This window comes from Acipenser ruthenus, chromosome 6 (genome assembly GCF_902713425.1).
Source record: "Acipenser ruthenus chromosome 6, fAciRut3.2 maternal haplotype, whole genome shotgun sequence".
Lineage (NCBI taxonomy): Eukaryota > Metazoa > Chordata > Actinopteri > Acipenseriformes > Acipenseridae > Acipenser > Acipenser ruthenus.
This window is the reverse complement of record NC_081194.1, coordinates 18920781-18940820: the sequence shown is the minus strand read 5'-3', so window position 1 is coordinate 18940820 and position 20040 is coordinate 18920781. Positions and strand designations below refer to the sequence as shown.

The window sequence follows — 20040 nt, the reverse complement described above, 5'->3', positions numbered from 1 at the left end:
TTCCTTGCACTCTCCATTTTCTTCCAGTTCCTTTATATTTTATGCCCAGTCTATTTGATGCAATCTGGGGAAAGACTGAGGATTTCTTTCTCCATTCCGTTCCAGTTGGCTTTAGTTTTCAAATAAAAAATGTCAAGGGATTGTAGAGTAAATATCAAAACCCTTTCATATAGTAATTTTTTTTTTTATTTATTATTATTTTTTTTTAAAGCTGTAATCTAACAGGACACAATAATGAAAAAATGTCGTCAGGGCTAAGCCTTTTTCAGCTTTAGCGGAATGAATTGTATCCACTTGCAGTTAGAGCAAATAGAAGGTGAAAGAAATAATACAAAAAATAAACTGAGGGAGCGACAATCGAGACAGTAGAAGAGAAGTGAAAGAAATAAAAACCTACAGCTCCGACTCCCTTGTGCTGATTTAATTATCAGGAAGGCCACAGATGTGAACTCTTTGTCATGAAACCTGTAGCTGGTCATTAATCTTCTACAAATTACAACTACTCAATCTTTAAATTCAAAGGCAGGCTATCATTCCTTATAACTTTTTTATGCACCCAAAATTACTTTAGATAGCAATTGTTTCCTAAACTGCAGTTGTAGCTTATCACAGCAAAGATCATAACTTTAGCCTGACCCGTGTCTATTTTTGTCCTGCATTCTGAACTACTTATTCCAGTCAGATTAAAGCATGTTGCAGCATACCCACTTTTACAATGGTCTGATTTGGGGCTCTTTCAAGTCTGCCTCTTCAGAAAACTAATCGTGTAAAATAAAATGGGTAGCTTTTTTTATTTCTATCATCTCTCTTCAGCTGAGACTGATGAGAGTGCATGAAATGAATAGCTGAATTGTACTTTTATAGATTTTACTAAAAGGCATTATTGCAGGATAAAATAAAAAAAAATCCTCCTATTTTATAAGTTCTCAGTTGTATGAAAGTAAATATATGAATAGAATGGTATGGCCAACGTTTTTTTGAAAATAAATAGAGCAATATGTATATACTGTATTATTTAGCTTGGTATAAGACCAAGGTGTATTTGCTCCATTTGTAGGATGTATCCAGTGAGGTACATATGTTAAGTTGTTTTTAATGTCAGGTAGTCATATGGTGCTGTTCTCCAGTGTAGTCCTTTTAATTTAACTGTAGATTAAAAAATAATGACCATCTCCTAGGTACTAGGACCTCACCTGGAACAAGCTTGCTTACATCTGCATATACAGTAAGACCATACATGGAGTCAGGTGGGGTCCTAACCATGTACCTCATGCACAGGGGGAGATTCTACAATGATTATGTAGAATACATGGGCTTCAATTCAAAGTGAAAAGTCTGAAGACTAACCTAAAATAATAAGAAAGGTCATTTTTAAAAATAAAAATGAGTTTACAAAAATGATATTTAAAACCATCGTTATTACCCACTTACGTTTTTGAGATGGAATTACCAATGTACTGAAAGTGGTACTGGAAGCCTAACCCCATCAAGTTCTCGGCTTGATCCCAGTGTATACACTGAGATGTCCCTACTGTTGCTGTCACTCTTTCTTTCCATTCTGTTTTTTATGTTGCAGTCCCATGAAAAAGTTTTTATTTTTAGTTACCAGTGTTTTGGTATTTTGTTGGTTGTATAACCCACACAACACACTCTATCGGGTCAAATAAAAGGCTAAGATGATAGCCTTTATATATTTTTTTTGTTTTAACACTGGGCATCAGACAGTGCATTGTCATCTTAAAAAAAGGTCACTGAAATTACAGTAGTAATACATGCAGAGTTGTGGATTATAAAACAGCTTTGCTAGTGATTGAAAATGATTTTAAACTGCTTGACAAGCTCAACTGCAGCGAGTCAGACCTTGAGGCAGGATAGCTCTGCAATCGATCAAGCTTCACTTTAACTACAACAAAAATGCAGTGTGAATGGAGTATAGGCTGGACCGTTAATGGTAATCAAAGAATTGAAGCATCAGATCTCACTTCATATCAACTATAAGGGCTCTCCAGGTTGAATAATCTGAATTATTTGAATAAATAATAGTTTGCAACAGACTTTTGTAGAATAATACACAGATGTATTGTGAACGATTTTGGTTCCATTAGTTAACGGTAACACAACCAGGCATTGATTAATGAACATCTAACACCATGTTTAATTGAATTGGATGCTTAATTAAAGTTTAAATACATACAAACTTAATTCATGGTTAATTGGGTAATTAAGTGGGCAATTAAGAAACTTCTAGCCTGGTAGGAAGAATAAATGTCACTCAACACAGATGGCATATCTTCTGAAGATTACTAGTTCACAATTACTGCACTGACCAAAAACTGCATTTGCAAGAGTTTAGCAGTCAACTTTGCATACACGTGCTTTATGGATTTTCCACACAGTTTTAAACATTCCTGTGAGGGAATCTTGTATGCGATTGTCATTTCACTCTGGTAAACTCCAACAGCACCCCTCCCTTTGACATGTGACCTAACATGGCTGACATACTATACTGGGGTCATGTGACATTTGGGTTATGAATGGTGGACCCAACAAATTTGCTTTCACCACAATATAGTGTTCTGCGGTACATCTTGAAACCAAAATCCTACGATACCTATTATTGGGGTGAAATAAAAATATCAAAGGTTTTTGGGGGGTTTTTTGAGCTTTTTTTGTTTGCTTTAAAAACAGTATGAACTAAGCTTACTTATTTCCGCTTAGCGGAAGTGACCAACTACCCTGCACGTTCTGGGAAAATTAATTACTGCAGCAGTAATGGCGAATGCCAGAGAGAGAATTGATGTGGAACTATTTTGGATTTCAGCCAGATGACAACAGCAATCTGTTTGAACGCGGACAGTCAAAATGTCGAAAGTGTTATAAAGAAGTAAAAAACAAAGGAAATGCCACCAATTTATTGAAACATCTTTCAGATCGCCACCCCGATCTCTTTGCCGAAGTTTACTTTTACTGTAGTTTCTTCCGTTCTTTAGTAAGTGAATCCAAGTTTTAAAAAGTCACAGCAAAGATAACACATAACAGGAATGTGCTAGAAGCTCATCAAAGGGGAGTTCATTGATGCTTGTTTATTTTCGTCATTACAGTGCATTTGCTAGAAAGAGCAAAAATATAATTTGCCGAAATGTGTAATTAAAACATGTCAAAAATGTTAGCAGTGTTTTTATATTCTTTGGCTTTTGTGTTAATCCGTATTTTATGTGCATGTAATGTGATAGCTGTGAAAATCCTGTGTTTTGAATTGCATGCATGAGCAGTGGAAAGACCAGAATGAATACAGATTTCATTGCCAGCATATCCGTTTCCCTAACAGGATCAATGTGACGCTTCACCTGCAGAGGAAAGCACAGGACCTAAAGCTTCAGTCACAATGCAAAAGTCCACCAATGCAGACGGCTACAAGTTCAGCATGAAAGCAATAAAAAAAAGTACTTAAAGTTTATTATAGTAGCCAGAGTGGTTGTCTTTTGTCTAATTCACTTTCTTTGCAAGATTTTTAAGAACCAAACGAGCATGATGGGCCAAATGGCCTCCTCTCACTAATAAAATGTCTGTGTTCTTATTTAGATGCACATGGGCGTTTGACAGACATTTAGCTTGAATATGCTTAAACAGAATTCTGTTCTAATAGCACATAAGAGGAAGGCATCTACATTAGTGGCCTGCTTGTTTTAGAAATGTAACATTAAATATAATGCTTAACTTTGAATTTTTCACTATTGAATTGTGTATGTTAGCCGCGTTTTTAGTAAAGCAGTTTGCCAGAAATATGTTTTTTTTTAATCCGGTGAACTGATTTTATTACATTATTTGGAAGTGGTGATTTTCAAAATATCTGTCAGTGGCAATGACATTTGAATACCCTGGAACTTGTTTTCAGCAGAATATATATATATATATATATATATATATATATATATATATATATATATATATATATATATATATATATATACTGTATGTATAGCAAGCATTCCACCATGCTATAGCATTGTTAACTGTGTATTAGCCTCTTATGCACTTTGCACTTACAAAAAAAAAGGAATTTGGCAGCCATTTAACATGTAATGGACATACAATCTAAAGTATTGTGATAGTATGGAATATCATGATACTGTGCATGGTATCGTATCCCTAAATGAGGTATCGCAGAAAACTACCGCAATGCCAAAGCCTCAAATCTCACTCTGTATGCTAAATTGTATTGGTGGCCATGACATTTAGTAAAAACAATAACAAGGTGTATATTGCTAAGCAGCATTTATATTTAAATATGGCAGTGGGGAGCACTTGTCATAACTAAGACTCTAATGATCTTTGGTCCTTATGGAACCCATGGGAGTTTCTGGTCTTTATTTGTGCTGTTTTGAGCAGTGGTTGAAAAACCTTTTATGCAAACAGCTGTGTATTTGACTGGGTTTGTTTCTAGTTGTATGGAAGTTACCCTTTGTTCAGTCACCATGACCAAACAATATACATTTTTTTCAGTGTAGTATAGAGTTGATCCATGCAAATTAGTGTTCAGCTGTGAACCAACAAAGCAATTAAGTAGGGGGGCCACAAATGCGAATAGTTTATTTATTATTAAGCAGGCTGTGAACTTTTACATTCATTTAATCTTGTGTTTTTTTTTTTTTTTTTACTGATAAATAATAATACATGTTATGTTTGTCCTTTGAAACATCTAGGTGTGGCTCATTGTCTGGATCTTTGTTTTTTCCCCAACAGGAATTTTACATTCCTGATAATTGAAAAGATGATAAGCATATAGTACGTGGAGCGTGATTGTAATGTGATTCAAGCAGGATTCCTGCATTTATATAGAGTGAGCGCCGCATGGACATTGCTGGAATGGTCTGTGAAAGTAGCGTGAAGCTTGAGTGAAGGATGCGTTGAGATAGTGTCGTCGGGCACTGAAGGGGGCGCTGTGGAGCACTGGCACTGCGAGCTAAATGCTTGTACAGCACTGCTCTTTACAGAGTGTCACTTCAGCAGTGATGTTTTAAAAAAAAAGTTTAGCATAATAATGCGTGTTACAAAATAAAGAATTTTTGTTATTTTCACAGATAAAAAAGGGTTGTTCATTGATACGTTTAAAAAAATAGGGATCTATTTTTATTCAGGAATTCGGGAAAACAAGGATGGGCGTGCAACAGCTTCATTGTTCATCTGTACCGTGTGCTGCCAATTGTTGTAGAAAAAAAGAAAGTAAGCGCTACCGGAATGTAAAAAAATAAATAAAATGATTAAAGCTCCAGAGGGTTGTTTGTGTGTTCATTTCTTGTGCACTGCGCTGTTACGTTAAAATGTGTGTGCAAAACAAAGTTTTTTTGGTATTTATTTATATCTGTGTATATATATATATATATATGTTTGTGTGTGAAAGTGTCTTAGGCATGTTGCATTTTTCTACTCTGAAGCATCAACAATTTACTCAAAGGCTCCATTAGTGTTTTCTACTATTATAACAACCTTGAGTTGCATAAATAAAAACATTGAGTGAAGTAGCTCGCATCACTCGGTTTTCAAGGTGTGGTATCTGAAGCATATCAGCTCACGTATGTAACTGAGATGGATTTACCAGTGAGCAGGAGGATGATGGGAAATGTAGTTCTGAAAGGTCCATGCGGGTACATGGGAAGCCATCTTGAGGCAGGGAATGCAATTTAAAAGTTTAAAAAAGTGGTCAAAATGTAAAATAAAATAAAAATACACACACCGTACGTAAACAGTTGTAGCAACACATGGGAACAATAAAGTAAAAAGGTCATTATGTACCTTTTAAATACAAATCTCTTATAAAGCGACATTGTGAAAGTGTTAAATTAGGCAGCCTGTTTCTTTTGCAGTATGTTAGAGAAAAAAAGCACTGGGGTCCTCGCAGTACATCATGTTACGATATATTCTCTTATTAAGCACTGTCACTAGAAAACTAAATAAATCAAACATCACAACAAAGCTTAACATCGAATGTAGCTGATGCCTGGGTTATCATAATATATCTTTATAATTGCAGAATTAATCACAATACTGTAGAAGGAGTTGTGAATAACCATGTGTATCTGGAAAGACCACATCTACACACTGTTGGCTGGATTTATTTTAATTTAAGTACAGGTATTTGTTTGTTTTACATTTGACTGATTAACACCAGTGATTGTTATAAAGAAAATAAAAATGTGTTGTCATAAAAGAAAATGGAATCTTATAATATTGAAAAATTACCGAATTAAGAAAGAAAAGGAAGTAATATATAACTGTGTTTATTCTACCCAGATTGATATTGAATATAACTATTACAAAACAGTAATACTGTATAATGAAACAAAATCAGATACAAAGAAACATATGGGAAAAAGCAAATGTATTGTGTACATAATGAAACCAAAATTACCATTCTTGTTAAACAACTCTCTTCCCTCCCCACTTTTATCGGACAGCCCTCTGTTTTCATGCGCTGTGTTTACATCCATTCAACACATGTTGCTGTCTGTAATGCTGCATTTCCCTCACCGACCACAATAAGAATGTCACGTGAAGGCAGTGTGAGAGTAGTGTGAAGACGGAGTGAAAGCTAGAAGAAAGCAATGTGGTGGTGGTGTGACCTTGCATGAATCACGTTAGTCACGCTGCATGTACTGTATTTACCCAATTCTGCATCGTAAATGACAATACTTACACATGTTTTCTCTTCGTTTCTGCACTTCTGCACAAGTTTACTGAGTTTATGCTGAACCAACATTGCTTATCCAGAAATGATATACCTTTATACAAACATATAAAAACTAATCTGATTGGAGATCTAACGTGTGGGATCGTTTCATGTGTGGCTGCCTCTGTGGGCTAGAATTTCTAATGCTGACTGTTTTCATAGTAATTAAGAAATCCTTTGGTACAGTGAAATGAACATTGGCAGCTTCCCACCCCTTACACACCACCAAGGACAAGCTCTTGTGGCAGGAACAGTTGAAACCTGCAATTTTTAAACCTCCTCCCTTGTAAAGGCAGAACAATAGTTTAGCTGCTTACTGTACTTTCTTCTAGTACTGACTTGCTTTACAGTGGTGGCGTGCATATTGTTGTACTTGCAGATCATGTCCTAAATTCCAATAGGAGGAAAGCAGTTTAAAAGCCAGGCATTTACTTAATCTTTAGGGATGCCACACTTGAAAATTAGTATAGGTGTGAGCCCATTGATGTTGTTTTTAAATCAAGAAATTGCACACATGTAGCTGCATAGTCCTATTGCTTCATCCTTGCCATAGAGTTTTACATTTGCCATTTGACCTCTCGACTTGATGACCTCTGTAATACTCCTACAGTTTCACAACCTCTGTTTTCTATTTCACTGAGATTAAAGCCATTGATTTAGAAATGCACAGCATATTTCCAGCAGACTGTAACTCATCTTAATGGCAGGATATGTTTAAGGAGTTAGATGTTATCCTGTTTTGACATGGAATCTTAGCAACTACTTGTGCAAAGTGCAACCATTTTTGTCTTGTGAGAAAGCTCAGGCTTGTAGTCCCTGGATTAGGGTGTCTGCTAAGAAATAAATAAATACTAATATATTGCCAAGCCTCTGAAGGTTCAGAAGTGCTTTCATTTAACAGATCCCTCATTTGGATTGAAGCACAGCACTGCTGTGTGACCTAACCCCTTCCAGAAGCTAGCGTTGACCTCTGTGGTAAAGTCCCAAACTCTCAAATAGCAAGCTGACAGTTTAAATGAGGGTAGGGCTGCAATTCCCCCTGCCAGAGACACAGCCTTTCCTGTAACTCTGTGACTCGGTTGTTTCTTGGGATTGTCCCAATACACAAAAGCAAAGAAAACGTATTTGGGCGGGTTACGCAGCTGTTTTAGCCAGACTTCAGTGTTCTAAAGTTGGCCTTGTTATCTCCAGTGGGATAATGAGGTGGGCATAAATAAAGTAAAGTCATTGTTGCACATCATTAGCCTTTAAGAGGTAGTGTGAACATTGCAATTACTGCTGTAGCCAGTGCATTAAAGATATATGCCAGTTTATTGATTTTTATTATTCAGTGCCAGTGGATTATATTGCTGATGTACTGTAGCAGCAAACACACTGATGATTGTGTTTTTAGATTTAAACCCACCAAACGCACCTTTTGAAAAAAGTGGTCAGGTGTGTTTCTCTCAGATGTGGTTTATTCAGCCTCTATGAAAGTCATAGTGTAAAATAAGTACTCCTTGAAATGGGACCTGTCATTTGTAGAAAAATTAAATACCGTGGGGACAAGCTTGACATAGTTGATACCACAACTGGCAGCAAGTAATGCCAGAAAATTAGCATTTGCATTGAATCGGTTGCATTTCTTTTTTTAAAAATGTTTTTTATTCAGTTTATTCTCATTTGTATATTCTAGCATGCTCTCCCATCCCCAATATCATTATAGATACAGAAAAAATGACATTGCCAGTCATCAACTTAAAATCACTTCAACCTAAATCATGCACCCGTTTGTTAAGGGTCTTTTATGATTTTTGAAGGACAAACAAATAAAAAATGACTACATAATAATTGTAATAAATCTGAATTGGCAGAATGTGTGTATCAGACAAAGTGCATCATAGATTTTATGGATTGGCCAGTCTCTCTTCAAAGGAACAAAAATTCCCTCAAGAGCAACAAAGAGGACAGCGTAAAACCAACGGCAACTGAAGCTTGTAATTGCTGTGATTTAAACATTTATAATCTTTTATAATGGTAAAGAAAAGTGCATAAACTCTGATATGAGGCCATGGTCATTCGCTATAAATATTGGTAGAATCTTGCAGCTGCTGTGTGCTCATGGTGTTTGTTTTGTTTTCGGAAGTCTTTTTCTGTCAGTTCAGTTGGGTTAGGCAGCAGAAGCCTCCGATCACGCAGGTATTATCAGTGGCTGTGCAGAGCAGCGGGCTTGTTATGTTTTTTTTTTTATTTATTTTATATATATTTAAGGGCATTACAGTTATTTGGAAATGTTTCTTTCCGTCTGTAGCTTTCTACTGGCTCCCTAATTGGACACTATGCTTGTCCAAACTACAGTCGTTAAACAGTGGCAAATGTCAATGATCAGCCATGAATCACTTTCCTTAAAAATAAACTAAACCCATCACTGTCAGCTTCACATCTCAGATACTATTTTAGATACAGTACTGACTTACATATGTATATGAAGAGATAATATGTGTTGGTGACATTATATATCAGGCTATTAGATATTTTCAGATATTTGTTAAATATATTGGATAAATACCTCTGGCAAAATGTGGTGGTGGTCTTGATCTCCCCTCTGACCAGAACTGGTTGCCATATTTGTGACTGTCTCCCCGCCCTCCCCCCCACACACCATCATCATCATCATCATCATCATCATCATCATCAATTATAATAATAATAATAATGGGACATGCCTGTTTCTTATGAATAGTACTTGGAGAGCAGATGTACTATACTTTTTTTTTCTTGCAGTACATTTGGGACAGGCCTCTCTATGTAGGCATTAAATCCAAGAGTGTTTAATTCAATTTGCAAGTGCTTTTTTAAGCCAATAGGTCATGTGGTTGTTTGTCACCTTGTATATTGAATAGCAGAAGTGACACAACTCTTATGATCAAATTATTTTGATTGTTCTGGGCAAAATGTGATATAAAACTGTGCAGGTCTAGCAACATTACCTAAATTGATGTTTTTTAAAATCCCCCCCGCCCCCCTCCCACCACCTCCTGTTGCAATTAAATGCTGCATGGAGCACTTATACAGGAGGGATAATGACAGCTTTGTTAAATGACGGTCACATTAACGTACAGCTTGGATTGACTTTCCTCTCATGTCAGGTATAATTAATTCATTGAAGTGCTCACTTGAACTGTACTAATCGATTGATACAATATATAGGGGTTTGAGGTAATCCAGGGTAGACTGTTCACACAGGTTATTAGGAGTTTAGAAATAAAAAGATTTGCACTATTGAGTGCTTGAAAGTTATAGATGATATTATTAGATTTTAGCTCAATTTTTCCTGACATCATGTTAAAGTGACATTGACATTTGATTCTGTATTTCGTTTTAAGTTTTTTTAAAACTGTTTAAAAAAGTTTGCCAAGATACTGCAGACCTATTTTAAGGGCTGTAATACTGTTTATAGTCCTCTTACTAAAATGGATATGCATATATTTTTGCATTGTCCTGCAAAAATATTCCCAATCCACTTTACCACAGAGCTACCTTTAGAATACTGTACTATAGTTACTGTTGACTGATAGCAATAACAAGGGAAAGAAACTATGGTCAAATGTAATTTCAATACCACCTCCACTGGATGATTTAAAAAAACAAAAAAAGCACCAAGAAAGAAGAGTTAACAGGACCTCATGTGCAGGCAGCATTCCATCTCTATTCTGGCATGACTTCCACTAGGGCTGGGACGATAGTGTTTTTTTTTTTACTATCGATGCATCGTTTTTTCATAACGCCAAATAAACGTGTAAATAATAAGTACATATACAGTGCCTATAGTAAGTATTGACCCCCCCCTTGGACGTTTTCACAGTTTGTTGTGTTACAACCTGAAATCTTGATGCATTTAAATGGGATTTTTGTTTTTCCTTTGATTTACAGAACCTACTCAACACTTTCAATGTGTGAAAAAATGGGGGGGTGAAAAAACAAATCAATTAAAAATAAAATCCTGAAAAGTCTTCATTAGATAAGTATTCACCCCCTTTGCTATGATACTCCTAAATAAGCTCAGGTGCAACCAATTGCCTTCAGAATTCACACAGTAAGTTAAATGGAGTCCATCTGTGTGCAATAAAAGTGGTTCACATGATTTAAGATTAAATACACCTGTCTCTGTCTGTAAGATTCCACAGTTGGGTAGTGCATTCAAAGCAAAGATACTACCATGAAGACCAAGGAGCTTTCAAAACAACTCCGGGATAAAGTTGTGGAAAGGCACAAATCAGGGGAGGGGTATAAAAAGATTTCAGAGGCATTGAATATCCCTTGGAGCACATTCAAGTTGATCATTAAGAAGTGGAAGGTATACAGCACCACCCAGAATCTGCTTAGAGCAGGCCGTCATCCCAAACTGAGCAGCCGGATAAGAATGGCATTGGTCAGAGAAGCCAGCAAGAGGCCAATGACAACTCTGAAAGACCTACAGCGTTCCATGGCTGAGATGGATGAAACTGTCCATGTGTCAACAATAGCTCAGGTACTCCACAAATCTGGCCTGTATGGAAGAGTGGCAAGAAGGAAGCCATTTCTGAAAAAAGCCCATGTAAAATCCTGCTTGGAATTTGCAAAAAGACCTGTGGGAGACTCCTGAAAAGATGTGGCAAAAGATTCTGTGGTCCGATGAAACAAAATTTGAACTATTTGGCCTAAATGCAAAGCGTTATGTCTGGCGCAAACCCAACACAGCACATCACCCAGGTAACACCCATCCCTACTGTGAAGCATGGTCGTGGCAGCATCATGCTACGGGGATGCTTTTCAATGGCAAAATGGATGGAGTTAAATACAGGCAAATCCTTGAGAAAAACCTGCTTCAGTCTGCAAAAGACCTAAGACTGGGACGGAGATTCACCTTTCAGCAGGACAATGACCCCAAGCACACAGCCAAAGCGACACTGGAGTGGCTTAAAAACAAGAAAGTGAATGTCCTAGAGTGGCCCAGTCAAAGCCTGGACTTGAATCCGATTGAGAATATGTGGCAAGACTTGAAGATTGCTGTCCACCATCCCCATCCAACTTGACAGAGCTTGAACAATTTTGCCATGAAGAATGGGCGAATATTGCACGATCCAGATGTGCAAACCTGGTAGAGACTTACCTCAAAAGACTCACAGCTCTAATAAAAATGATCTTGCCTCTTCAAAGTGTTGAGTAGGTTGTGTAAATTAAAGGGGAAAAAATCCCATTTAAATGCATCAACATTTCAGGTTGTAACACAACAAACTATGAAAACGTCCAAGGGGAGTGAATACTTACTATAGGCACTGTATATTTTCATCAAATCTAGTCACGAAAAGTAAACATTTCTTGAACTTGAAATTACACATTTCGTATTATTTATGTCTAGTCACACTGTCGGCTCCCCACAAAAAGTTAATAAAACATAACAAATATTACTATCTTACCTTAAGATGTCTTGACAGCAACCGGATTAGAGAGAAAAAAAAAACTCCAACAGAGAACACAAGAATAACGATTTACAAGTCCAACGTAACAAAGTCTGTGCTCTCTCCAGAGCTTATTTTCTATTTTTATTCAGAAATATTATAGCATCCACATTCTCAGGCTTCAAAGAAGAACTGAGTTTGTTCACAAGCATCCCTGCTTTGCTGAACACATGCTCGCTCGGGACTGATGTTGCAGGGATACTTAACATGCTCTTTGCCAAGGCTGCTAGGTTGGGAAAGCGTGTCTGGTTATTTTTCTACCAAATCAGGGGATCTTTGCTGATGTTTAATGGAGTTTCAGAAGCATAAATCATCTTTTGTTGGATTAAGGTTTCCTTGGAAGTAGTGTGTGTTGCCGTCCACAAAGTAACAATTTCATTGCTTGTTCGGTCTTCGTTTTCTTTTTAACAGGTAAGTCCTCTGTGCTGCACTCACATGTACAGGCACAATTTCCGTCATTTACGAGGTTGTTCTCCACCAGCCTCACAACTTTGGAAGACAGTTCATCCGACATGCAGGCTTTGGTCTGTTCGTATAGGAAATCCAGATGGCGAAATCATGGGGTCAAGAAATGACACAAAAAGCAGTGGCATAACCTCCTGACTTGGGGTCATTCAGCTAATGTAACAAAATCGCTGAGACAAATTACGCACTAGCTTATCTCTCAAACTCCGGTTAACTGGAATTAGCAAATCAGTTGATTAAGAAGACGGTGTCTTCTCTTCATCAGGATCTTCAGTCCATCTGTGTTTTATCCCTGCTGCAACTGGGTACAAAGAACTAGCTGTAATGTTTTTCTCTGCACTCAAAAGTACTGTAGCCATTTCAAATGGCTGTAGTAGAGATAGTATCTCAGCCATTAGCTTCCACTGCTCAGTCGTGAGATCTAAAGTAGCTGTGTCAGACTTTTTGGTCAAATCTGGGTTTGACGAAACAGCAGTAACTGGACATTTTAATTCAAGAAGGCGTTCTGTGTTCAGCATTTCTGTTTGTTTCCTATTTAAAGGGCTTGTTGACATCTCACTCTTTTTAAAATGTGCAACCATTCTCCTTTCTGCTGCCGCTACGATATGGACTTGTCATACATCATCCAAGCTTTTCTGAATGCAGAGATTTATATTGTGCCCTGCACAGCTCACACTTGCCACGCTACCAAAAAGTAACACAGCACGCTCGCTTGCAGAAAGCAAAGACATTGCTCTGCACACGTTGTCCGTGTTGTCATAAACACAAGCTATTACAGTTGCAGTTCAAGTTACTTATCAAATGTTATAGCTAACTTGAAATATGCAACTTTTCAAGAGGTGAAAACAAGTAAAAATGTCTAATTAAGCAAATTATCAGTTCAATTAAGGGTCTAGTTAAGTAATTGAGAGCTCGGTTGGAATGAAAACCAGCAGCCACAGGGCCGAGTTTGAGAACCCCAGATTTAAAGTAACCAAAGGAAAGGCAAGGAATAAGAGTGTTGATTTAAATTTTGCAGGTTCTAATAAAAAAGGTCATATTAATGAACTGATAGATGCGTTTTTCTGGGGGGGGGGGAGGTTCAACCATTGATGGTTATTTTATCCATCAATGGTTATTCCAATGATTCAATGCATTGTCCCAGCCCTATTATCCACATTACATTGGCAACTGCAAAATGCAGAATTATCCTCCCAAGATGATGGAGGTAATATGCTTGACGTATATTCTGGTTTCTGCACTAAACTTGTCAGTTTCTGGAATTCTCTGGTTGCTTTGTAAACTTAACTATATTAAGAATATTTCAACTAATTTGGAAAGGCTAAGTTGTACACAAATTCTTGGCACTAATTCGAGCACACCAATTAATGGAATTTGACATGAAATGGGCAGCAGTGTGGAGTAGTGGTTAGGGCTCTGGAATCTTGACCGGAGGGTTGTGTGTTCAATCTAGTACCTAGTATAAATGGGTAATTGTATGTAAAAATAATGTGATATCTTGTAACAATTGTAAGTCACCCTGGATAAGTGCGTCTGCTAAGAAATAAATAATAATAATAAATAATAATTTCAATCACATGTTTGCATCGGGTGTAACCAGAAATAAAAGCTATTAAAAGCATGGCAGTTATTATCAGTGGGGTTTTGCCTTCCAAGGAAAGTGCAGCTTGCCACCTTGTCATTGTTTTACACTACATTAATTTAGAAGTTTAAACATGTTCTTCTTTTACAGGCGCTGCATTACGAGCTGAAGGATAAAGAGCAGGCTGTTCATAATGCCTTGGACCAGGCCAGAATGTTCCTGGCAGATCAGCCCATTGAGGGTCCCGAAGAGCCCCGGCGAAACTTGCAACCCAAAGCAGGTCAGATTGGCTCTGTGATGCTCTCAGTTCAGTGTGGAAAAGACTGTTACGCCCATGTGAACTGGTGGCAGTAGCAAAATTGAAACACATCTGTTTCCTGCTATCAAACTGTAACACTAATGGTAAAAAAGGGATCATGTATATCTCATCTGTCACCTGTTTTGAAGGTGCGAGTTGGTCTGTGTTAACCAATTAAAAGAATATTACCAAACAACAACACCAAGCCAAAGCAAGATAGCTGCATTTTATAATTTTACATATTTTTAGTTCAATCAAAAATTATCTTTTTATAATTTTAAGCAAAAAGTGATTTTCCTCATCATTTAAAATAAAGGTGTTAAATGGCTCGCCATATATATATATATATATATATATATATATATATATATATATATATATATATATATATATATATATATAGTGCATTTGTTACCTGTTTAATCATGTTTGAGTTTCTTCTGTTTAGCATGATTCTGAATTAAATTCAGAAGCAAAGGCTTATAATAAGAGAAAGGGGGTGGGTGGAAGGATTAAGACGGCTTAAGTCTCCACTAAATTGTGCTGTTTTGTTTCAAACCCTCTCGTAAAATTGATTGAACTAAGTCTTCCATGTTTTGAGATGAAAGCAATACAGATGTATTGTGAGAAATAACAAACAAACCGTAGAATAATTCTGTAGATTGGCTGTGTTGATGAATATAAATGTTGTCCTGTAATCCGATCCGAAGTCGGGGTAAGCAGTGGGCAGATGCCAGCTGCCTGAGTGACTACAGGGGGAAAACAGAAATTGGCTCCTTTATCAAAAAGGATGAGATTTAATTCAGATTTCAGATGAAATGTACAAGCCAGCATCTATTGAATGTTGAGACTTGAGGATAGCCCAGTGTCTACCTGGGATCTATAATTTGTAGTTAATTGAATTTTTTTAAATCTGCATAAATACTACCACCACAGTAGCAGGAACGTGTGACTTTTTTTTAAAGATGCTAGAAGTCACATTTTCATATGAATGTAATTTACAATAGTAGTAGCCTTGAGAAATTCTCTGCCGTTCTGAATGTGGCATGTGCACTTATATTTGGTTTAATGATCTGAGGCTGTTGATAATGTTGACACTGTCATTGCTTCCCTTACTCTGCCTCTGTGCCTGTTGACCCGTGGAGAAGTCAACATGTTTGATATAATTGGGGGACATTAAATCAACTTAAGACCCACTCTGCTGCTTACTGTGAAGGCTACAGAGGAAGGGCAAGACATGCAGACTTCATTAGATAAGGCAGAATTAGCTATGGGTATAATTTAGCAAGGTCATACACATCACAATAATTTCCTGTGACGGCTGGTGCGGGTACAGTTGTTTAAAGGATTTGATTCCGTGGAGGAAGTGAAAGTACGTTCCAAGCTTTTCTAGCTGGGCATACACAAACTTAATGGTTTTGTCCTTGCTTTACCTTTTAACTCTAATCAGGTCATTAAATACAAATCAACCAGACTAGTCACTTGCAATGCTAAGCATTATGTTCGATACATCAATATCTCCATGGTGTTCTCTCTGGGAACCCACTCTATTAAAAGTAGAAATGTACTACAGTTATCATCGGATGTTTTGTCTTCATAATTACTCATGTACTATATGTCGGGGACCTCGCACAGAACCTGAATGGCTTTATACTCCAGAGTACTTTATGTTTTATAGTTAACATGTGTTGTATATGTAACTTTCCATTAATCACACATTAAATAATAAACGCAGTGGCCGGTACATATTTACCACATCGTGGAATTGCCACAGTTCATCCATAATGAATGTAAGGGTTGTGACATTATATTCTGAAAGTTATCTAAAAGCCTTTCAAACCAATATCCTTACTCCTTATTGGTTCAGTGCAGCAACTACTGACCTTTTTTCTTTGGATTCACAGGGCATCAGGTGAGCACAGACCACTCAGACCCAACCAGAGTAGACAACAGTGCATACTGAACACATCTGCACTGATACATTACAGGCCAAATCTTCACCAGTTTCTCCTGTCATTTACTTCTAGTTTGAGGGAGGATTAGTTGTACTTTCTGTTGTTACCTTGATTATAGTTAACAGGTTTGGTTAAAAAGGATTCATTGCACTGGGTTCTTTGATTTGGGTTCATCTTCTGATTTGTAAAAAGAACATTTCAACAGGGCCAATGGCCATTGAAGACAAGTCAATTGAAAATCTGGTGACGTTGTTGTTTACACTAGAACACAAAACTTAAGTGACAACTGAGGGAGCACTGCACATGAATTTGTGAAGTAGTAACGCTGTCGCCTTTCTCTGCAGAGCACACTCCAGAAGAGAAAGCCCAGCGACTCGCCAAAGCCATCCGCAAGCAGTCTGCAGAGGTGAAGGAGAAGTGGAAGAGGCTGAACGCCCATGCCGGCAGCTGGCAACAGCAGGTGGATAAGGCGCTGGGCAAGCTGCAGGACTTGCAGGGAGCTATGGATGAGCTGGATGTCCACCTGACTGAGGCAGAGAGTGTCCGTACTGGCTGGCAGCCAGTAGGAGACCTCCTCATTGACTCCTTGCAAGATCACATTGACAAAACCACAGTAAGTACTGATAACCAGGCAATTCATAATATTGGAAATGGTGCATTCTGTAGGAAAACCTATGGAAAAGGAATTGTTTTTTTTTTCAATACAGGCTCAATAAAATTTTACAAACCCTGATTAGCATTAAACTTGGACTATCAACAGTGATTGATTTCTCTTGGTTACACTTATTTAGTCTTTATTAAAAGTTTAAGAACTAATATTTCCATAACATTAGTAATATTTATAGTTGTGTACCTTAACCATTTGTGCTGTTTTATATTGCATCATTAACCATTTACAAAAGTTTCAACCACATAATTTGTAAAATGTAAATTTTCTTCTCGTAAATCGAAGGGGCAGTTATTTTAATACAGCATTTCTTCTATGAATTTATTTCTGACACAAAAATGTGACCATGGCAACAGAATATGTAGCCTTTCTCCCAATTTTGGATCTTTAGACTTGCGTAAAGGACAACCTGAGTTCATGTTCCTTGTCTGCGAACTTCTGTTTATGAATGGGCTGAGCATGAAATGAAAGTATGAAAAGGGTTTTCTCTGGTGGGAAAATATGCTTTCACGGTTGTTGTTGTTTTTTTTGTTTTGTTTTTTTTCTATCGAGTCTTGAAATATCAGATTGGCTTGGATTGGGGGCAATCTAGCATCAAACAGACTACGAATGCACCTTTGGTGTGAAATATAGTAGAACTGTATTGTAATGCTTTTGGCAGCAAATGCTGATGTTTCTTGGCTATAATTTTTCCCTGAAAATATTTAAGCAGTATGTAATGAAGCAAGGTCCCTCACATTGTAAAACCAGCAATGTAGTTGGTTAGACTTTCCATTTAACAGCGCTTTTAATTTAAACACTGTGATTTTTAAACAAATGTGTAACTGCATCAAAAAAAATTATAATAAAAAAAAATTGTTACTTACACTGTCCTGCAGGGGGCAGGTTCCTAAAAATAATCGTTACCACTTTTGAGGCACTATCACAATGGAAAAGTGCACATTGTCAGCGTGATGCATGGGTCTAGCTGTGTTAAAGTAAAGTCTTTACAACCTTTGTGTTTGCCTCTGTATACAGAACACCCCACGAGTGCACACGAGCCATGGCATTAACATGCATATAAGTAACAGAACTCACACGTTTACAGTATTTCCAAGTTTATTTTTAGTTAAATGTCCTTATGAAAATGATTGAAAGAACTGCAGTGAATGAATCAATTACAGTTCGATTTAAATAAGAATTAATAAAATAACTACAGTGTTATTTTTACAAAAAACAATCCAACCACAAACTCTGCATAAACTGTTGACTATACTTTTAGGTACTGTCTAATTTGACGGCTTAAATAGCAAAAGTTAACGAATGTACATTATACTGTTAACTTGGTAAACAAAAAGTGTAATAAACAACTTAGTTTCACACAGAAATCAAACATTGTCAATTTGTTTCGCATGCAAAAACACATGTTTTGAAAGTTCTGCTGACAAGCTTGTTATCCTGACTAACCTGAGCTTTAAAGCCAATTGAACAAGAACTAATTTTTCGCTTCTCGCTCATTATGAACTGACACTGTAACCAGCTACACTTGATAGTTGCGAATGAATGAATGAACGATCCGTTTCGGCAGAGGTCAGTCACGTGAAACGACAGTGTCGGGTTATCCACAAGTCTTTTTAATAGTTTGTATCCCTTTGGTAACGGTAATAAGTGTTGAGTTACAAGCACAGTGTTGAATTCACAAATTAAGAGGCAGGATGCATATATTTTATGTGGAGAAAATTAAGTGAAGGTGTCGAGTTATCCACCAGTCGAGTTAACCGAGGTTGACTGTATATGTATTTGCTGTAAAACCTTGTTTTATTGTTAACTTACCCATTGCATTGGGTAGTGCTGTCTTCCATTTTGTGGAAGGAAGTGAAAAGCCGCCATCTTAGGTTAAGGAGTCTTTTGACACTTACCTCAGTGTTGACTTCTTGTAGTCAGGGCAGCATCATATAGTATGTAAAGGGGAAGTATGTATTGATTGGTTATAGTTTGCTTGCTTAAAGCACAATCTATTTGATGCACCTCCATGTTTGTTGGTTTGTTTTATGATATGTATGTATTAGGATTTATTGAATCTTTTGTAGTCATTTATTTATTATAAATATTTGGTAGTTTTTAGAGGGACCTGCTCATTTGGTTGAGTCAGGGGGAGGGGTATACCTTTTCAGGTATATATGCTGGCAGCTTTGGTCAGTCTGGGTGGTGACCCACAGATGCTATGGGATAGCTTGAAGCCCTGCTAAGCCTAACTTTTGCTTATATGAACCCGTTACCGGTTTTATTTGTTGTTCATCTACTTTATATGTAAATAGTTCTTAGTATAGTACACATAGTTCCTTGTGCATAATTCTCATTCTCAACAAAAAAAAATCTTGGGTTTGCATCAACTCCTTCTATTCTTGCCTGCTTCCCTGTATAACATTACATGCCGCTGGCTGCGACTTCCACAGAGTACATCAAATTCAAAGCAAGCTTTTGAAGTTCCTCCTCGTTCATATAATAAATGTGTTGATTTATTTCAAGCATTATGCTCTCGTTGTTTTTATTAACACATCTAAAATGTTGTATAAACATTAACAAAGATTTGCTTGCATGTCTTGATATGATTTTCTCCAGTGGTATATATTTACTGAACTGTAAATGTGGCTCCTCCGTGATCTCAGTGTTGACCTATAGCATGAAGAACTAAACTAGTTTAAATGTTTTCTTTTTTTTTTTGTAACTAGGCATTCAGAGAAGAAATTGCCCCAATGAAACAAGAAGTCAAAATAGTAAATGATTTGTCCAGTCAGCTGTCACCTCTTGATGTTACTGTGTCGTCAAACACCTCTCGTCAGCTTGATGACCTGAATATGCGCTGGAAACTCCTACAAGTAAGACA

At 37.1% G+C, this 20040-nt stretch overlaps 1 protein-coding gene across 10 annotated transcripts in view; it reads left to right on the top strand.

The window, feature by feature from the left end:
• Positions 1-20040, top strand: part of LOC117411380 (utrophin-like) — a 236303-nt gene that overhangs the window by 172548 nt on the left and 43715 nt on the right. For all 10 annotated transcript variants that reach the window (XM_034018793.3, XM_034018795.3, XM_059025174.1 and 7 more), the window contains 3 exons: positions 14405-14534; positions 16852-17120; positions 19886-20032. In XM_034018793.3, the coding sequence (XP_033874684.3) occupies positions 14405-14534; positions 16852-17120; positions 19886-20032 (546 nt within the window). The remainder of the gene's footprint in view (positions 1-14404; positions 14535-16851; positions 17121-19885; positions 20033-20040) is intronic.